Source organism: Nanorana parkeri, unplaced genomic scaffold (assembly GCF_000935625.1).
Source record: "Nanorana parkeri isolate BGI_ZX_2015 unplaced genomic scaffold, ASM93562v1 scaffold245, whole genome shotgun sequence".
NCBI lineage: Eukaryota > Metazoa > Chordata > Amphibia > Anura > Dicroglossidae > Nanorana > Nanorana parkeri.
The window spans coordinates 246,531-266,940 of record NW_017306513.1 but is presented as its reverse complement, the minus strand read 5'-3'; the positions used below and the strand labels follow the sequence as shown (position 1 = coordinate 266,940).

General features: G+C 39.6%; 1 protein-coding gene across 1 annotated transcript in view; it reads right to left on the bottom strand.

Moving 5' to 3' along the window:
- Positions 1–20,410, bottom strand: part of BCAS3 (BCAS3, microtubule associated cell migration factor) — a 685,966-nt gene that overhangs the window by 421,370 nt on the left and 244,186 nt on the right. Inside the window, exons 13-15 of the mRNA XM_018556659.1 lie at positions 18,665–18,765; positions 9,335–9,531; positions 4,673–4,770 (exon numbers count right to left, since the gene is read on the bottom strand). Of these exons, the coding sequence (XP_018412161.1) occupies positions 4,673–4,770; positions 9,335–9,531; positions 18,665–18,765 (396 nt within the window). The remainder of the gene's footprint in view (positions 1–4,672; positions 4,771–9,334; positions 9,532–18,664; positions 18,766–20,410) is intronic.

Genomic DNA, 20,410 nt, shown 5'->3' with positions numbered 1-20,410 from the left:
ACCCCCCCCCCCCCCCTGCTCCACCTTTCCTCCTCTCTGGTTCAGCCCTTCAGAGAGCAGACAGCAACCCCTCTCCCCATCGCTTCCTTTTTCCTTATTCTCGCTTCTCTTCCTCCTGACTTTCTTTTCCTATCTCTCGGTTCCTTCCAGTCGCTGACAGCGTCTCCACTCTACCCTCCTGATTTATGTTGCCTCCCTGGAACGAGCCTTGCTACCCTTATGCAGCATTGAAAATCCAGTTATGCCTTCGACACTGGGCTGTCACCATTCATGGCCCTACCTCCGCCAGATATTATACATGTCAATGCAACTTTCTAGCAACACCTGAGCCCAGTCGCTGTGCCTGCCTCACTTCTACCTTCCAGAGCCGCGCATTAGGGCTTCCTGGAATTATTGTGCATTATATGGCTTGTTTTTCTTTTGTTTTCTCTTTCTTTCCCAATCCCCCTTACAGTATTAATTTCCTGTGATGACCATTTCACTGTTCTTCTCTGCATGATTAATGCATGTAAGTCTGATACTTTTTAAAAATAAAGGAATTTTCTTTAAAAAAGAAATATAAAGGAACAAAAAGTCTAAAAAAAGAAAAAGAAAACATATGTAGTATATAAAATTTTTGTGTTTGAGTTTAGATACACTTTAAATATGTTTTTAACAATTACATTACAGAATTACATTGGTGTCTGTTTTATCTTCCTACACTTACACTTTAAATGAGAACACATCTGGCCACAGATCATAAATAACAAGGCTGAGACACTTGTGCCACTCTTGCAGCATACTATGAGGGCTCTAGTGTAAACACATTCACTGTAGAATGGCACCTTGTGGTGACACATTAGAGTTTTTATGAGGTCTTCTAATCCCATATGTTACTGTAATGGACATTATACCCTGCAGGCAGAAAATCATCAATGCTAAAACTGTCATAAGGTAACACAACCGATGTGTGGTGATTCACCTGCAGATAAAAAGAAAGTACTAAACTCTCTCTCTCAATGAAGCATTGTAAAAGTTATCTGCTAGCTTACAGAACCACAAACATGTCTATTTAAGCTGGACATACACTGGTAGATTTTCGTACGAACATTCATATAAAATTTTTTGTCAGAACATTTAAAAATGCCATCAGAAGCGTGACAAATGTCGTGAGAAATTTTGTTTGATTTTTTAATTTATTTTTAAATAAATGGCTGACGGAAAACCACATTCACATTAGAATTTTGTTCAATCGACAAAAATATTCCATCCTGCACTTTTGATTTTTTTCCATCACTGTGGTCTAAATCGATTGTTGAATCGGCCCCATTAACAATTAGAAAATTTAAAATATGTTAATGTTCTGAAAAGAAAATGTAAAGATTCTGAGAGGAATTTATCAAAACTGGAACAGACACAATCTGGAGCAGCTGTGCATGGCAACCAATCAGCTTCTCTCTTCAGTTTGTTCAGTTAAGAGTTGAAAATGAAAGAGAGAAGCTGATTGGTTGCCATGCACAGCTGCTCCAGATTTTGTCTGCTCCAGTTTTCATAAATTCCCGTCACTGTGTTCTTATCTGCACAGTTCATGAGATCGTGGGAACATGACTGTGAATTTTTATCATACAAAACATAATGCAGCTGTACGAACTAAATAAACGACACAAAATAACATTTAGTCAAAAGCTAAAGACCTGAAGACTGCCCAAAAATAGCACTGTTGGGGAATCATATGTTCATTGTCTAATATAAAAGCAACAATCACAGAATAATGTAATGAGTACACTTTGTGTTTTCATCAGGCCACGTACAGTACATGCTGCACTGAATGTTGTAACCTCAGCCCAAACTCAGGCTGCATTCACAACAAACTGACCACAAGAGGACATGGAAGATCTCCATTGTGATTGCATCTGTCTGTGCACACTGACAGCATGCCAAATACAGCACCTTAGATACTGCAAGTATGTCCTATGACTGTATAGTAGAAAGCAACAACCTTGGTAGAAACATCCATCACTGGCAATTGGCATCCTGTCGAGTATAAGAATGTACGCAAATGAAAATAGTAAAGTAGCTTTAATAATCCTCAATTTCTTTGCACCCATCCCAAAAAAATGAGATTCACTGCACCACTGAAATCATCTTCTCCCATCAAATCCCTGGAATTCATAACAATAGTAATAGACACTCATTAGGAATTTCTCCAGTCTGTGCAACAAATGGTGCAACTTGTGGCAGATTTATGTAACCATCTGTAATGTATAAATTAATCTGTTGCAGAAGGTTGTCTGTCACACAATGCTTACACATGCGGCACAATTTACTCTAAAATGGAAGAAGTCCTATTTACCTCCACTTTTCCCATCTCTGATATGATAGTATTTGTTCATGAATTTGATGAAGCCATAGCACCAACATGTAAAAGTGTCGCACAAAGGAACTACCCTGTAATTGGTTGCAAGCATTGTAAATAGCAAGAAAATATCACATGGCATTTTATGGATTTGGTGCAGTACTTTCTAACATGGCCAAAAACACCAGAAAAGTGTGGTATAGGGCTGCAACCAACAAATTGATTAATCAATAATAATCGATAATAAGAATAGTTGTCAACTATTCTCATTATTGATTAGTTGGTTGGATGCCCCATCTCTCTCCTCCATGCTGGGAGGAGGGAACAGCAAGCAATAGGCGGGTGCAATAGCCAGCCTGCAATTGGCTATTGCAATTTGAAATGGCCAATAGCAGGCTGGTTATTGCACCAGCCCACTACCTGCTGTATTTACATTCAGCTGCCATCTGCAGAATCTTGCCACTGGCAGCTGTCATTTCCTGGCCGAAGCTATTCAAGCACCATGTGTTTACAATGCAATTATACAAAAATTAGAAAGGGTGGGGAAAAGTCATTTTCTGTTTCGGCCTGACAAATTCTGCTGCAGGAGGTGCATTGCAGTGCCATTCATTTCATGAATGGCACTGCAATTTCATGAATGGCACCCGAAACACGCCTCCCACCCACAGTGCGATTGCCCGCACTGGAACAGTACCGCAATGCCGTGCTTTCCAGTGCAGTGCGATTGCAAACAAAATTTGCATGTTTACTCTGAAGTAAACGTTATGTTTGTAACACTGCATTTGTGTATTTTATGTTAAATTAAGGATGGTATTTATTACATTTTCTTATGCGATTAATCAAAAAAATAAATCGGCCATCTGATTATGAAAATAATCATTAGTTGCAGCCCTAGTGTGGCAAATGCTTTATTGAATCTCCCCCAGGTTGTTTAAATATCTTGTAATGTCCTAGATCTCAGAAATGTAATATTCCAGCGGTAATGAGTGGCCAATAACTTATAACTAAATGTTGCCAAGTTTCTACGACTGCTTCCCAAACACTGCCTCTTACATCGCACATTTTTATACTCAAGGAACAGGCCTGAAAAGTGCTGGATGGGATCTGAAACCCTAATGGTGTCTGCAGACATTAACATCTTTCCGATTGCCTTGACCCAACCGTTCTACAAATGTAACATGCCAAGTTCTAAGAAAGCAGGCTGCTGCTCACAATATGCATAACACATCTCTATAATATATCTTTATTTTAAATCCACTGTTTTAACAACCTTTACAAATCCCTTTTTGTGTTTGTTACAGTTTCCTTTTACAGTTTAAACCTTAATCCACCCAACAGCCTCTCTGGAGGATTTCTGAATCACTGCAGATTAAAATCCTCTTTGCCTCTTCACTAATGCTTTTGTTTAATAATTCTACTTGTAAGAGATTTCATTTGGGAAATAGAAGAAACCATTCTGTATTAGAACCTCTAGTTCTATGTAGGCTTTAAAGAGAACCAGTCACCTTTGAGCTTACTGAATTACCTAAACATTTAATCTTCAAGTGTTTTGCTTACCTATTAAATACTTATACAGTATGTATCCCCTATTTAAACAGGATGACTTTCAGAGTTAGGAATCAGTAGAGAGAGTCCCCCTGTGGTCTAAAAGATTCTACTCTGTCAACTGCACATAGGTCAATTACAGGGTCCGTGGTCCACAACAAGATTTTATTAGGCCAAACCAGTCCTGAGCTTTGTACCACGGCAAGCAAGGTTGCATTTTTTTTTTTCAAGCCTGCACTTAGGCAGAAAAAACTTGGAACGGCAATTCAGTCACCACCCTTTGAGGACCCTCTTTCCTTGGCTGCACTTTTCTCCTTGGCCGCACCTCCCTCCTAAGCTGCAGGTTTCTCCTGGACCAAATGCTCTTCCTTGCCTCTGGTCTCGACAGCTCCCCTAAGTTCTGCTGATGTATATTATATAATGGACAGGGATTGCTGACACTTTTAGACCCCTCACACACAGGACAGTCATATCATGATTATATCATAGTGTCTTGTGTGTGAGGGCACTTCAATTGTCAGGCATGCTGATCAAACACACAATCTTCCAGCTCTCGGGTGAACATAACAGTATCTGTTAAAGTAAAACATGGCAAGAAATGCAGAATACAGAAAATGTAATATCAGAAACAGATACAATATAGCCTGGACCCAAAGCAAGAAACTTCCAACTTTAGAAGTGACAAATACCATTTAGTATGCTTTTTGAAAATAAAAAACTTGTCACTGCTGGCAATCCAGAAAAAACAAACAAACGCCTTGTGATGTTTCAACCATTAAAGGAACATCCTACCTGAGCTGGCATCTATAACCGTCGATCCTACTCTGCGATCAGATACTGGACGAGGTGATCCAGGCATGCTAACTGGCTCAGACCGCACTGGTTGAATCCTGTAGCAATAACACACATTATTAAAACAAACATATTTATAAAGAAGAACCTCCTAAGGGCTACTTCACACCAGAACTGCGTATGTCTGCGCAGCTGCAATGCAATGTGTTTTGCCGCGATTTTACCACAATTGATGCTTTTTTTTGCATAAAGTGGGATATCAGATGTATTCCAGTGAGTTTGCATGCATTTTTGATGCAGCTAAAATAGGGCAAACAGTATTTTTTCTGACTGCACTGGTGTGAACACAGCACCAAAAATCCCATAGGAATGCATTGTGGATGCAGCTGCCAAACTGAAAGGACTGCATCACAACTGCATCTGTTGTGAACTAGCCCTAAAATTGCAGGATATCAAAATTCCTTATTTATACTCTCATAATCTGAGTTTTCCAGCACACTATGCCTTTTATGCGATGCTCTTCTGGTCCCAGCTATTACCCATTTCCTACAATTTACATTTTCCAAAAGCTTGAAATGTTTTCTGAGCCAGCAAACACAGGAATACGGTATTCTTTTGTGGCATATAATTATTAAACATATACAAAAAAAGTTAACCACTGTGCCACTTTGTACCACAGATCCTATGTAGCATGGCTATATATACCTAAATACGTAACTAAAATAAAAACAAGATTATTATTATATATTATAATAATAATTACATGAAATAATGGCGAAATACAGATCTCACAGGAACAAGGTTTGCTCAGGAAAGCAGCAAGGCTCCCTCTCTATAATGGACTCTCAGCTGGGCAAAGTGCCACATGGCATGCTTTCCTGTGTATGCACTGGTTGCTGGCACCCACAAAATAAGCTCCACCACTATGGTGATGTCAGAATCTGAAGCAGTTGCCCATGGCAACCAACCAGCTTCTCTCTTCAGTTTGTTCAGTTGAGTTTTGAAAATGAATGATAGAAGCTGACTGGCTGCTCCAGATTCTGTCTGCTAAAGTTTTGGTAAATTCGCCTCAGAGATTTAGTAATGGACAATACACATCTTCCATAGTCGTGTAATATATTAATTTCATAACGTAACACTTGCTAAAGCCACAATCATGTGTTTTGTAACAGGCAACAGTGCATATACAGTATAACAATTATGTTCTAAGACTACTTGTAAAAAAAAAAAAAACAACCCAAGACAGAGTACAAGGTCATTCTAGCAGTTTACTTTCACTCAAACCCTTTTGTATTCTTCTAGACTAAGCTGATTTGAACTGGTTGTCCAACCAGCGCAGACACATTTATTTTAGTAACTTATCAACCAAATCAAAATAGCTGTTGAATCAACATAATTAGGAAGTGGCAAGACACAGAAATTATAATATATGCTTGCTAAAATAATGTAGCTTAAACACTTCATGGTTGGGGAAGCAAATTACTATACTTTAAAATACCTCATATTCATAAACTGGGTAAATAAAACAAATTCCAAACTTTTAGGATTTTAGAGCTTATTAGTAAGGCAGTTTAAAAAATAACAGTGATTTGCAGTAGAAAAAAAAACACAGCAACCAGTTAGAGTGCATTTCATTGGTGTCACATTAGAGGTGACTGGCTGCTAAAGTGCAATTTATAAATTTACCACCTTTCCTCATTTTGTAGAGAATTAATACGGCTTTAATTGTGACTTTATGTAATTGGTCTACATCAGGGGTGCCCACAATTTTTCGTCTGAAGGTCTACTTTTCAAATGACGAGCTCAATGAGATCTACCAATGAAAAAACACCTTTATTTAAAAAAAAACAAGAACATTAAAATTGTTACTGGGACTACTGCCTCTCTCGCTCTCTCTCCTTGCTCTCTCCCCCGTGCTCTCCCTTCCCTTTCCTTATCTGCACTGCAGCAGCCTCCCCTCATGTGCGCTGTCCTGTCCTCCCACGGTGCTGGTGTGGCTGAATGTGGCCGACGCTGCAGAAAGGGAGAGATGTCCCACCCCTTCCCATCTGCAGCGTTTGACACATCCAGCCGGCTTAGCACCGCGGGAGGGAGCTTAGGTCAGTGAGCCGATCGCGATCCACCAATGTTTACTTTGCGATCACCTGGTAGATCGCAATCTACCTAATGGGCACCCCTGGTCTACAAGAATTATAACATAATATCTAATTGAAAAAACCAATAAATCAATTAACACCTTTTGCTGTAGAAGCCTAAATAAGCTCTGATTCCATCTGTTGCTTTCAAAAGTCACAATTTTATCGGAATAGATTTTATTAGACATGTAAGCCAGCAAAAAAATTGTTTGGTTTCGTTTCAGATGTTTCTTTATTTTGTGTTTGGGGATTCGGGTCTGAATGTCAATTTGTTTCGGCATTCGGATGAATCCAAATTTTTGTTAATTTCGGATGAGGTAAATGATCATTACGAATGAAAATTTGTTGCAGAAAAGTGACATTAAATGTTTACATAGCTTTAGGTCTGGTAGGAATGTTAGGGGGACCCCTGATGGAAAAATAAAAGGAAGCGTGTGGTTTTCCGACAATTAACACCACACCCTTTAGACCTTGTAGGAATTTAAAGGAGAACCTCAACACAAAAAAAAAAGTGCATCGCTCCCTAAAATCCCTTACCAGACCCTTAATCCAGGCAGCAGCCTGGCAGGGCAGGAAAGGGGGGGGGCACGAGTGAGCGCCCTCTCCCCTCCACCATACCAGGCAACATGCTATCGGCATTGGGCGTGTGCTTTTCCAAGGGGGAAAAACCCCTTGGTTATACTCACCCATCCACATTCTCTCATTGGCTCTTAACGGCAAGAGTCCAACCTGAATAACCTCCAGTGTCAGATGGTGTCAACAGCGGGGTCACAAGGGGGTGCGGGGGGTGACACCAAAATGACTATCATTTTGACATATCATGTCACCCCCTCTAAAAAGTCAGACACTCGGTTATGGACCAAAAGCCTGCCAGTCCCCTCCTCTCTCTGCCGGCGTTCATCAGCAAGATGGCCGCCGGCAGGCGTCAATTCGATGACCACGCATACACAATGACGTCACGGCAGGGTGTCACCCGTTCTCCGCTCCGGGTGACACCCTGGCCTCGGGACGCCCCTGGGTGTCAAAACCTACTCACGTAGATGTTACTGCCTCATGTAATAGTGTTGGGTCCAGGCATTCAGTGGTTCAGGCCAGCCAATGTCACATGTTCTCTATACCTGGAAACCTCACTATGTAAGAGCAACAGTACAAGGGGGTGGCACAGGAGTTTGGATGAGTGAAAGGCTGTCCTTTGCTCAGGAAGGAGCAGAAGGTGATGTACAGCCGAACCGACATGGTCAAAGAGCTGCCTGAGGTCCCCAGCAGGTCACAAGCTGGGGTCGAGCACAGAGATGCAGAGGCGAGGTACCAAATCAGTAAGCAGAAGCGGAGTCGGGGACACAAGCCAAGATCGTCTTTCAGGAAACCTGAGCTCAGAGTCAATGCACATTTAAAAAGGCAGACTGGTGTCAATGAGCACGCCTGTACGTGTGCACTCATGTATGCTCACACACATTCACACTAAAGCTAATTCCTATGTACACAAGTCAACGCACATGCAGGTTCATGTTTATGTGTATATTTGCATGCACAACCACCCGTCACAGCATGTTTGTCCATTATCTTGTACACAGGGCTGCAAGTACCTGGATGCACATGAGTTTGTGCCCTTGCTGCTTTCCCGACAAACACTGTGTTGTCCTTACAGAGCTAGATACATTTGGCTAAGAAAAACAGCCAACTATTTTCACTATTTGTGAACATGAAGTGGGTTTTGTATTGTTATTATTTTTTATTCTCATTAAGAATTTGGTATTTGTGATCATTATACTTAAACCTATCTTGATGTAATGTCCTAGAATACCTCCAACCTCCCTGAGGAAGCACATACAGTTGCGAAACGCGTCGGAGATTGGGCCCACAGTGGATCATACAACTATTACAGGAATCAGGACTCAAGGAGTCCATGTTATATTATATGAATTAAATTATGTACACATGTATGGGCACCAAAATGAGGTAGCTTGATTTCAATGTAACATTGTATCATGTCAATGACATTTTAATTGCAACCAAGTCTTTATGTATTAAATATATTTTTATACAAAACCATGTATGTTTAATGGACGTTTTGTATGGTTTGGACACTTTTAAAGCCCCGCTTTTCTTTATCCTTCTTGTATACAATTCTAATTGGGGGTGTGGTGCCTATCCCTAATGGTTCAATTCAATTTTCATGCTTTAAACTATTGGAAGATCCAAAAATGCACAGCTTTTAGAGATTTAGGGCTACATTTATAAAACATCACCAAGTGGATAGCATCCACACAGCACTAGGCCCCCTAGATGTTGTTGATTATAGCTGCGTGGAACTTTTATAAATGAAGCCCTTAAAATTACAGTTTATGTAAAACAATAGTACACACAAAATGTTTGGAACTTATTTCCATTATTAACACGGTTAATGATGATGAGCTAAAGATTCTGCTAAACTTCTCACCAGTTTTTCTTGGACTTTGCTCAGTTGTTTTCCTACTGAATATAACAAATCACATAAATGTATTTGATCAACAGATTGTATTTTTACCTGAGGCTATTTAGATCAAGGTCATCTGTGTCGAAATCCAGCAATGGTTGAGGGGTGTCACTTGGACCATGTGAGTGAAGCACTGATGAACTTGAGGAAATCACTGTCGTTTGTCCAGAGGGATGAATAGTTTTAAACTGAAACTGAGGTCCCATCCATAGACGTCTGTGGGGTCCAGTGTGAGTCACAATTTCTACCTGTAAAAGAAAAAAAAACCCAAAGAAGCACAAAGCATTTCCATTGATGTGTAATGTGACAGGATACTCATAACTAAAGGCATCCAATAACTGTGTCATATCTGAACAATCCACAACAAGGATTTCTCATAATGTGCATGTTTAGGAGAAGTCACTTATGCATAAAACAGATCCCTGATATTTCCCTTTTAAAATAGAAAAAAAGATTCAAAACAGAGTCCTGAAGCTCTTTTTTTTGCAGCCCCAGCACTCAATGAACAGGAAGTTCTCAACACAGAGTGTTCTTATTCATTCACAATCTGGAGAAAGTAAATATTTACCATAAACCCAGTAGTGAATGGACAGGAAGCCTCTGAACTGAGCTGCTTCCTGTTCGTTCATAAAGTAAGCAGACAGTAAATATTTACTATGTCCACAACCGTAATGAACAGGAAGTGATGTATAGAACTTGAGACCAAGTGAGGTCTGATATGATTGGGTGAATGATAGGAGAATCAGGGTAAGTAATGAAGAAAACATCTTGGCATCAGAGTCAACAGAGAAAATGGGACAATAGTTATGAGCCTTAAAGATTAGTCCTGTCACAAGGCTACAGTATGTAGTCAATGTCCACCTTCCCATTGTGTCTTATTGCACTGACTGGCTCTAAATGAGATTGCATTTTTGAGTTCTACACGCTTATAATTTTATAACTCAACACATTCTGCTACTACATAAAGTCATGTTGGTCAGAAACAGAAAATCCTGCTGCACAGTTTTAAGCCCCTGAGATTCAGCTTGGTTTATTTTACATTTAGATCTCCATTTTTTTTCTATTACACTGACACAGCTGAGCAAATATTTGGAAACTTGTAAGGAACTTAATGATTTTTATTAATATGAAAGAAATTCATAAATATAACACCACATGTTAATAAATATTATTTTAGAAAGTAAACAGTATTGTGGTTTGTGCAACTTATGGTTTTATATTGCAACAGTGCAAACACACGTTTCCTAAAAACACTATTATAAAACAGCTTGGCGGAACAATTTTACTATAAAGACTATGTAACATATTTCCTTCCTTTTCCTCCATACTCCAATGAAATATATACTGTATATATGACCTTCAAAATGGTAGACCAACATTTAATTCTCAGGGTTGAATTCCAGGTGTATGGTAGGGTGAATGAGTTGGGGTGCCAGCCATATCAGTCTAATAACTCTGTAATATCAGTCACAATTTAGATCTATGACTGAATTAAGTCACAGTATTTCCTTAGGTTGCAATGAATCATTCTCTCTTTGGACAATCTTGCCCCTTTGATAGCAGCCACAGGTGGCTCAATTTGTGAGCAGTGAATCATTCTTGCAGGATCCAGTGGCAACAGCTTCCACTCAGCTCTCCCTAGAAACCCTTCACTACAGAAGATTCCTTTACAGGTGCACTATCCAGACAGCCATCTTCCTTCTCAGTTCCCTCTTTATAATATTAATAATAATAAATAATAATAATTTAGAGCCCAATAGCAAAACAGAACACTCTGGAAGGTTGCTCCAAACATTTACTGCCTTCCCTCAGCTCACACCACGGAATAAAACCCTCAAAAATTGGCTGGGGTAGACAAATATTGAAAACCGGTCCTTCCCACACTACTGGAGACACCTCAAAAAGAAATAGGCAGAAGCAATCAATATCCTGAGCTTAGGAAAACCCTGCAGAGCACAGAAAATGAAAACAAAGCTCAGCTTGGGGCTGGCAACAGCAAACACAAAAAACTAATTACGAATACTCCAGCTTAAGACAGGGTCCCTGCATATACATTATTTATGACCTTGTTTTACAGACCCAACCCTAAACTGATATGTTAGCAATGTTATTGACCACTATGTTTTTGGCAGTTTGTTCACCATACTGGTGCAGCGCCCAGAACAACATCAGATGGAAAAGAAAATTCTATTACCTCTGTACACTAGCCAATGTTTATGTACATAACAATAAACGTTATTGGGAGTATTAAAAAAATGTTTCCAGAGCTGTTCGGTCTGTGATCATCTGACTTTAACATTCGTACTCCATTATGGCCACTAGATAGAGTCAAGGAGCATAGGATATTCCATTTAGTGGCATAATGCAGTGTAAATGTAAATATCAGTTTATTTTTATTTTTATGAAAACATGTCAAGTGAAACTGAGGAGCCTGAAGGGTGTCACTTAAGCCCAGTAATACCTTCAAACACACAGTTTTTCTGTGGCAAATTGGCAGAGTATGCTTGTCTGAAACACATTATTATTTGTTAACCACATGACCTGTTCATAACTGCTCATGATATCAGGAGTGCAAATGCCAACAAGGCATTTGACTACCCAGATAATATATTATTTATCACAATGCCTAGGAAAGAATCAATTCAACAAAACTGTAAAAATGTTAGCAACTGAAAAATACGATGTCTAATTGACAGTTGTAGCTATATCACAGCGAACAGTCCACAATAATTGCTAATATCCATGACTTCTAATAATGCATGTTTCTTTATGTCAACACCTGACACCTGCATTAGTACATACCCTTATTTCACAAGTGTCTGTGCAAACACTTGTTTCTCTCCAGTTATGCATTATTCCCTTAGATCCCAGCATCTCCAGGCAAAAATTTGGAATATGCTGCTAGATTTATGAGCCTTGAAGGCTCTGAGCATACAGAATGCTCTCTTCCACTACCTTTTGTTTCTCACCATTCCTTGGTTTGCCCAAAGAGATTTCAGCTTCTTTCATAGCCGTACCTCTGAAGCAGTGCAAATTAGGCCACAGATAAAGCATCCTGTATATTTTAAGCTCAGAACCATCAGTGCCACAGAGCCGAGAGGTAAACAGATGCCTTTGCAGTTTAATCGAGGCTATGGCCAGATGTTCCTATTCACTCTCCTGTTGTGTGCAGGACAAACATATTGTATCTACTTCACACTGACAACACACATTACCCACTATTCTAATTGAAAAGTTGAAGTGAAGGGCAGGCTTTCTCAATGCATTCTGTTACCCTTGATGACATTCCTATAATGCTAGAAAGAAAGCTAAAAACAAGTATAGTGGAAAAAAATGAATAGTGCTGGCAAGTATAAAACTTTTCAATTCGCCCATTGGAAGTTGCAGCCCTTTTCAGTTGGCACTTTCTGTGTGTTTATTCACTCGTGTTCTGTGGTCAGATTAGTCTAGCTGGCTGTCAACTAAGTAATGTATATAATGTGCTGGGCCGAGCAGAGGTGGCAGAAAGAGAGGATTAAGCTATGTGAGGAAAGGGAGGCAGGGTATAAATGATTTGGTTGCATTTCTATATTTTTTTTTTAGTAAATCATACATTGAAAGCAGAATTGCAGATACAGCAAAGAATATTGCTATTTTTTACTTCAAGGAGTGCCTGAAACTAAAGAATGAGTCTCTTGTCCATAAACAGTTTTATTCCAGCGCAATTTTCCTAGTGCAGTGAAGGTTCAAAGAATTGATGGCATCCCTTGACTGGTTTTAACATCCCAAATTTGACCACTTATTCAGTTAAGGTCCAGTCTAGCAGACAGGCAGGCCCGAGGATCAGGTGATTATTTTTGTCCTTAGACCAAAATGAGCACTTAACCCCTGCAGTGCGGCGGTAGTCCTTTTTTAATTAAAAGAGAACTATGGGGTAAGTGTTTTTCCCCATAGTTCTCTTAAGGGTCACGGGAGGACATATATTAGCGTCCTCCCGTGACCCAAAGCTTGGTAAATTGCGAGCTATAGCTTGTGGTATACTGAGCCCGCCACAGCTGGGACGGATCCCGACATTACTATTGAGATCCACCCAGCTGCGTGACAGCTGGCTCTGCCTATCTAGAGGCAGAACCAGCTGTACCCGCTCCCTCCCCGTCCATTTCTCCAGTCAGGAGGGGAGAGGAAGAATCCCTGTCAGCCCGTGACTGACAGTCACGGCTCTCTGCAGGGAGATGATTGAGAAGTGAGAGAGCGACGGTATGTGTTCGCTCACTTCCCGATCTATTGAGCCGACATGTAACAGTTTCTTTGTCACTCACCTTATAGTTCTCCTTTAATGCAATAATGCAAGATATTCTTGAAACTCTTTAAATTAGAACTCCAGCTAAAATGGTGTTTTAGAGGTTTTGGTTTAAGTAACAATCTGTATCCAATGTTATTGCTGTCCCCATTGGGGGCTACTTATTTCCTATTTTGATTATGGAGGTCAAGAAGATGGCAAATCTCTCCAATGGGTAACATGCATCAAACCTGTTATTTTTTACCAACAGTCCACAGAGTAATGTTAAGACATACAAAAATACATTTTAAGAATAATTCAATGTATAATGTGTTGCATGCCATTTATAATTCAGCCTTTATTGAGACTGTTAGCGTGGGGGTGTTGTTAAATATCTGTTAGGCTTATATTAATATCCATATTTATGTTGAGGGGATTCCATTCAATTCCTGTCCTGATGATAGTGGTCAACAGGACAGGAAATTAAGGAAAATCTCTCCAACAACATTAAGTACCTTAAAGAGGTTTTAATCCATAGCCAGAACTTTTTTTTTAAATGTCTCAAGCATTAGCTTATGGATAATGCACCAAGAGCAATAGGCTTGTGTTCAAAATGGATGTGGGGAGTGGGGTGTTAAAAAATGGTCCTGGACATTTCTTTGTCCACACCAAAATTGTATTATCTGTTAAGTTGGACTTAGCCTTTAAAATTATGGTGATTTCATGTAGCACAGGTATTGTATTGCTCAAATATGCATGCTTATATAATATATACTGAAGAGAACAAAGGAAAAAAAATATCTTTAAAAAAAATCTTGATATATTGGGAAGCTTCTGTGAAGGTAAATAAAATGTAAAATGTCTTCAGCCATACCTAATTCATAGTCTGATTTTAGACGCCTGAGGATGTTGTCTGAGAACTACTGCCATCAATTTGTTTTATTAAAAATTACAATAACTCTCTGTATACAGCACTTTGCCTGTAATAAAGTGACATGTTATGATAAACTTTTGAGGCTTGAAGTTCTTAACATTCTACTGTGAGAAGGACATTAGGTCAGTCTAGCTTCTTGGTTTCTTTTTTACATTTTGTTTTTCCCCTGTCTGAGAACACAATTACAGCCAACATATTTGCTGCAGCGATGCAGGATTCTCAGGCCTTTCTGTAGGAAACCCTTGAAGAAAATATAATTAAGTGTTCTTTGGGTAAAGACTACATTTCCTCCTACATGCTGCCTACAGCAATGGCTAAGTGTATCTTGTTCACCCCATATAGACAGTCCATTAGAATGTGCAAGTGGCTGTTCCCATAGAAAAACGGAAACTAGCATTATGTGCTGCACTGTACTCAGGTGTTTACTTTAGCAAAAGCATTTCCTTATTGTTTTACAAAACAAGGAACATTTTATGCTCAATACCTCCAGCTCCTCTAGATGCTATTTGCAACACACGCCTGCCAATATTATCCCTTTATGCTCAAAGAAGCATAAGTACAAAATCTCCCTATGTTCTAGAACATCTTGTCATATTAATCAATACCAGAGAGGATGTTTTAGAAGAGCAGCCTATGAAGCTATACGATAAAAGTTTCAATGTGAGATCACAGAGGAGTTACTTTGTACTGTATGTGCAGGAGCAAAAAAAAAAGGTTTAAAAAAAAATGTATATGTCCTTGATACTCTCATTCGCCTATGCCCATGTGTATGTCCTTGATGCACTCATTCGCTTATGTCATTAGGGGATCGATTTACCAATGAGCCAGCTACATACCAAAAAGTTACTGGTGTAATACAGAGATGGGTCACTGTCAAGCTTTGGACATAAATCATGTGTAGCTCAAAGGCATGATAAACCTATACTTTTTGACCTAAAAGTAATCTCCTGAGGTCTTGCAGCCACAGCAAGTATTCTGAACTAGTATTGGGGCTTTGCAGAGACCCCAGGACTAGGTGCATACGTGAGGTTCTATTTACTGCAGCCTCTACTTTAAGGCAATATGCATTAGTATAAATATTAACATAGCGTTATTACATAGTGCCTTATGATCAGTGTGCCATTTTCCCTTCTTTCATACTGGATTAAAGGTGATGATAGATATTGGAGTAAGGGGGGTGAATGACAGCATACTTGGAAACAGAAAATCCCAAAGGAAGGTTATGATTACCTCTATGTCCATATATGTCCCAAATGCTCCTATTGTCTGACCCTATGTTGTAATACAACAAGATAGGGTCAAACTAAGTTCAGGGCTAGGGTAGGTAAGGATTGGGGTTAAATGTGCTGCTTCTTATGTTAGTTAAGACATATGTATAACTGTAATCATACCTCTTTGTAAAAAACAAATGTATCCTATGTTTGGGCATAAGGTATGCATATTTCTTTTTTTTCAAATGGTAATTATTTTATACTGAAGAAATTACCAGTTTAAAGGACGTATATAGAGGGTATTTAATAATGTTTTGTTTTAAATTTATATACCTAGATATGAGGATCACAAAAAAAGTTTCTTTTAAGCAGTTTGTCTGATTTTGATACTACATAAAATGGTGCAAGCAAATAAAAGCAAAACTAAAATTCACATTTAATAAAGAAAAAATGCATTAATACAATAATAGTGGTGACAGTACAGATTGTTTTGAGAGTTCAGAGATGGGTAAGAAAGCACCATTAAAATTTTAAGCCTAAGGTACTTTTTTCCAAACTAAGCATGCTATCACAAAATTATAGAATTTTTTGGAACCTAGATAATTTGGCAATTACTGTGTAATGTATCAAGTATAGTGTATGAAAGGTCCATCTGAAATACGGACCAAATGTGGCTGGGGTATAACCCCCCACCACTCCCAGTATGCCTCAGTTATGCAACAAACAATGCTGAGAGCAATAGCATAAACAGAGGGGTGGGACCTGTGTCTCTGAATTAACCTAAAGGATTTTCCGTTGAGTAAAAAAAAATTATTAAAAAAAATGTAATTCAGGAACACAGGATTCATTGACATTTGGGACATCCAAAAGCAATCTAACTGAGGGGTGGGCAACACATCAAAATAAAATGCTAACAAGCCCAACTACACACAATCTGGGGACCACTTGCAGCTCAAACAGACATCTGAAGGAACTTATTATCAAAGCTGGCATCAGACTAATTCCTGAAAATCCATCTGGTAAAACATAGAGAATGTGAGAACAGAAGACCAGGTGGCAGCTTTCAAAACAGCTTTCAGATGCCGAAAAGCCCAGGAAGCACTAACAGATCGAGTACAGCATTCCTTGACAGAAAGGGGGGAACCCAATCCTTAAGACCGAGGAATGAAGGAATGAGAAGCTGGTTCTCCTTTCAGGGGAAAACAAGGGATGGTTAGTCTTTCTAACGGAGGTAGAGGCTACAAAGTAGACATGTACCGCTTAAACTACATCCAAATGATTAAGGTAGCTCTCCTCTTGATGTACTGGAACCAGAGGGATGGAAGCACAAGGTCACAATCTGGATAAGGCTCGGAGTCCAGTAGCTGAAACAGCAGGCAAAGTCATAGTCAAACAGGTCGGGTTCGGTACACAAGCAGACGGTAGTAGTATAGGAGCAGGCAGAAGTGTAGTCAGAGATCAAGCTCAGGTCGGTAGCCGAAAGGTATCTGGTATGAAACGGAAAACAATGAGAGTAGTCTGTGAATCAGCAGCCAAAGGTCAGTACACGGGTAGCAGTATGAGCGGATTGTATCACAGAAGGAGCAGGAAGCAAGATATTGGCAGGGGCAGAATAATCTGGCAAACAGGAAGTGCAGAGGCAAGGCTTAAATAGGAAGTTCAAGGGAGGAGCAAGGAGTTCAGCAGAAACTAGGTTTAACTGAGGATTTCACAGGAGATCAGGCAGGGAGCTATCCAAGGTTCTAAGGTGGCTCAGCAGGTAGAACCACTGCCAGCTACAGCAGAGGCCCTGGGTTCAGAGCCGGTTCCTGACACACAATGTCGTGCTTGAGGTAAAAGGCCAAAAACCACCTTGAGAAAGAAGGAATCTTTAGGCCCTAATAATGCCCTGTCCTTGTTTAAGAATAGAAAAAGTGTCTTACAGAAGCCACAATGTTTGGAAATAGCATGTGCATTGGACAAGTTTTAGTGGTCTTAGGGTCTCTCAGGGACGCTGGAATGGTAGTAACACCAGTAGAAGCTATAGCTGCCTCAAATAACCCGGTCACTGTAGGAGGCAGAAAGGACCATCCGAGAAGAAATCAAGTATCTGCAATAAGGAGCAGTAGCAGAAGGGTGCTACCTCATGCTGAATGACACCTTGTGATTCAGCACTCAATTCCTCAATGTTTTAGCCCTTTCTGTAGAAATCAATGGAAGAAAAGAGTTTAATAATGGTGCCCAATAGTTGTAATAAACAAAGTAGCTCCTGGTGCTAAACCTACAGAAACTTCTTATAAATGAGTCTTCAAAGACTGGGTCACACAAGAAGCTGTACTACAACTCTGGTCCTGAAAATAAAACCCTGTGGCTAACTAATACAGTATACAAAGGTCTGGAAAGTGCCACAAGCAGAGCCCAGTACCCGAAGATCACATTCCAGTCAGGCCCCACAATCCTTCAGTCCAGTGAGGTTTGGGTACGGCCTCCAAAGCTATCGCTGAGATTACAGCAATTTGGTTAACTGCATAAAGAGTTTAGCAAGTAGCATGCAACAAAGTCTTGATCGAAGAAAACATAATCTTGAGAAAAAGAAGTAGTAAAAACTGTTAAACTTTCCACAGTAAAAAAAAAAACACCATCCTTCTAAGACACTAGAAAAAAAAAATTAGGTATACTGGGAGTGGGAGGGGTTATACCAAGGCGGTCACTGTTTTTTTGTTCGCCTATGTCCATCCTGACATTATAACCAAAATATCTCAAAATTGCCATGTTCCTCACTAAACGAAAATAAATCTTGTTTTGTATTTTAAACTGAGGTGTTTATACAGACTACCTACCTACCCCATCAAAAGAAACATGAGCAATGGAATATCTTGCCCCAGCAGGGCAAACTGCTTATTTGTGAAAAGCGACCCTCAGATCAGACATTGATTTCACATGTGATTTACATATATTGTAGGCTTATGAAAATAGGACAATACAATTCAATGAATTACCTGTGAAAGCCATTCTTCGTCCTCCTGGCCACTATGGTCTGAGGCAAGGCTGTCATAAGAACCATGCCTTTGGATGGGACCAGGACTTCCAGGAGGAACCACTGAAAAACAGAGTTGAAAAATACATTATTAGAACCATACTGTAGTCACAAAGAAAAAGGTCAAGTCATTTAAGCTGAACTCCAGACACATTTTTGTTAAAAAAATACCTTTACATTGAGCCCCCCTCCGCACTGCAAGGTTTAACTGCTCGGTAAATCTAGGGGTAAAGAAATAAACTGTAATACCCTATTCCTCACTCTGGCAGTTCACTCCTCTATAATTTTCTGCAGACAGCCTGTAGTGGGTGGACCTGCTGGATTCCACCCATATCTTTGCTCTTTTCATTGGCTATATGCAACATCCTGGTGTGGTGTTTTGCCAAGTCAGCATTCTACTAAATACCTAAAAACAACACACATATTTAACAGACCAAGGAAGACTTTCTAGATTTTATTATGTTGGATGCTATTACTTATTATCCGGGCCTCAGTTACCAGCCTGCATAATCTCACCCCCTTCCCATCAAAGAATCTTTTAAGTTCTTGTATTTGGCTGTCATCAGACCTACTACTAGATTTCTGCATAAAAATGATGCTATAGCTGCAGGTGCTAATTTCACTCTGCATGATACAAATGGCAAGCCTTGGGGGCTCTACTTTACGACATTCCAGGATATCCAAAATGGCAGCATCTGATAAACAACACTTGCAAGTTTGAAGAAACTTAGAGCAAAGATTATACTGGAATATATAGATATGCTTCTGTTATCCATTAGTATTAGATTGCAGTATTTATTGAAGTAGTTCATGCTCCACTTAAAGGAACTCATGGAATTTTTTTAAACCTTGCTGTGGGGCTACCCCCACATGGCAAAGGTTAGCTGCTCATTTGTGTCTATGTTAAAAAACAAATATATACTCACCCAAAGCTCCGAGCCAAGCATCTTCCTAGACCTGTCCCTGGAATGTCTCTTCCCCTCCTCTGCAGCGGTTTAAGGACCAGTAAATCATCACATCTATACACTGTGTATAGACATGAGGATGCTGAGGGACATTTCAATGTGCTGCAGAGAAGGGGATAGGCTGGAGAGACCACCATGACAGATGGCCAGCTCTGAGCTTTGGGTGAGTATATATGTGTTATTTTAACTCCTAGGCACAAAGGAGCACTTAACCCTTGCAGTGTGGCGGTAGCCCAACTGCAAAGGTTAATTTTAAAAAATCCTAGAGTTCTTCTTTAATGAGAGAACTAACTGTATTTGACATTCTACACATAGTACACACATGACAAAGGATATCCAGAGCATCATGGATTTTCTAATTAGAACATACAACAAAAGTTGTTTATGTTTAGAGACACTAAGGATTATTTTCTAAAGCAGTTGGGGATCGTCACGAGGGAGAAGGAGGAGAGTCAATACTCTGACTCATTCTTTTGTTTGAGTAAATTCAAGCTGAGCTCTGTAAAGGCCTATAGTTCTATTTGGTGGCAGGAAATGAATACTATTCAGATGCAAAATTTCTTATTAACCTGACTATTGGTGGCAGGACATGAATATCAAAAATGAATCTAGAAATGTTCTTATTAACCTGACTAAACAGTATGTGTGTGAGTGTAATATATACTGTGTGTGTATATGTGTACATGTGTGTGTGTGTATCTATGTATGTGTATGTGCGTGCTGCGTATATATATATATATATA